Source organism: Merops nubicus, unplaced genomic scaffold, assembly GCF_000691845.1.
Source record: "Merops nubicus isolate BGI_N331 unplaced genomic scaffold, ASM69184v1 scaffold25303, whole genome shotgun sequence".
NCBI lineage: Eukaryota > Metazoa > Chordata > Aves > Coraciiformes > Meropidae > Merops > Merops nubicus.
Genome location: NW_008601323.1, coordinates 2,342 through 3,084, shown reverse-complemented (window position 1 = coordinate 3,084; position 743 = coordinate 2,342). Strand labels below are relative to the sequence as shown.

At 62.7% G+C, this 743-nt stretch overlaps 1 protein-coding gene across 1 annotated transcript in view; it reads right to left on the bottom strand.

Moving 5' to 3' along the window:
- Positions 1–56: 56 nt before the first annotated feature.
- The window catches only part of RHOBTB2 (Rho-related BTB domain containing 2), a gene marked incomplete at its 5' end in the record, with an annotated part of 2,972 nt that continues 2,285 nt past the window's right edge, over positions 57–743 (bottom strand). The window contains 3 exons of the mRNA XM_008937969.1: positions 57–295; positions 375–480; positions 608–696. Coding sequence (XP_008936217.1) covers positions 57–295; positions 375–480; positions 608–696 — 434 coding nt within the window. The remainder of the gene's footprint in view (positions 296–374; positions 481–607; positions 697–743) is intronic.

Genomic DNA, 743 nt, shown 5'->3' with positions numbered 1-743 from the left:
TCCTCCTCCTCCCCGTTTCCTCCCAGGGATGCTGGAGCTAGGGCAAGGAGGGGCTTTCAAACCACAGCCGAGGAGGAGGAGGAGGAGGAAGAAGAGGAGGCTGTGGCTGCCGACGATGAAGGAGAGGAAGAAGGGGAGGAGGAGGCGTTCCAGAAGAGCCACCGCCTCTTGGGCTGCCGTTTGAGGTGCAGGTAGTCTTCCTTCTCCCGCTCCTTCTTCGCCCGCTGGTAGTGATCCTCCTCCTTCAGGTACCACACCGGCGGCCAGCGGTGCTTCTCGAAGTACTCCTGGTTCTCTGCGGGGACATAGGGGGGTGAGGACAACCCCGGGACCCCCCCTAGGACCCCCGTGGTCCCACCCTGCCACCCCCTCACCTCCTGACATGGCCTTCATGTCCCGGGGGAACTTGCGGCAGACGTTGTTGTAGTTGGTGCAGATGTGATGGAGGCACCAGTCGGCGAGCTGGTAGGCGCAGTGGAACTGGAAGAGGAGCTCAACGTCAGAGCTGCCCTAGCAGGGGACCTGCTCCTCCAGGGACATCCAAAAGCATCCTGCTCATCCTCTCTGCCCCCCCATCACCGCTCCAGGTCCTCTCCTCACATCCTACCTGAGCCAGCTCCAGGAACACCAGCACGTCCCCATCGATGTCCACCATCATCTGCGCCGCCTCCATCAGGCCGGTGACCGTGTACTGCTCTGTGGAGGACAGGGAGAGGGGGGTTGAGGAGGCAGCTGGAGCACCA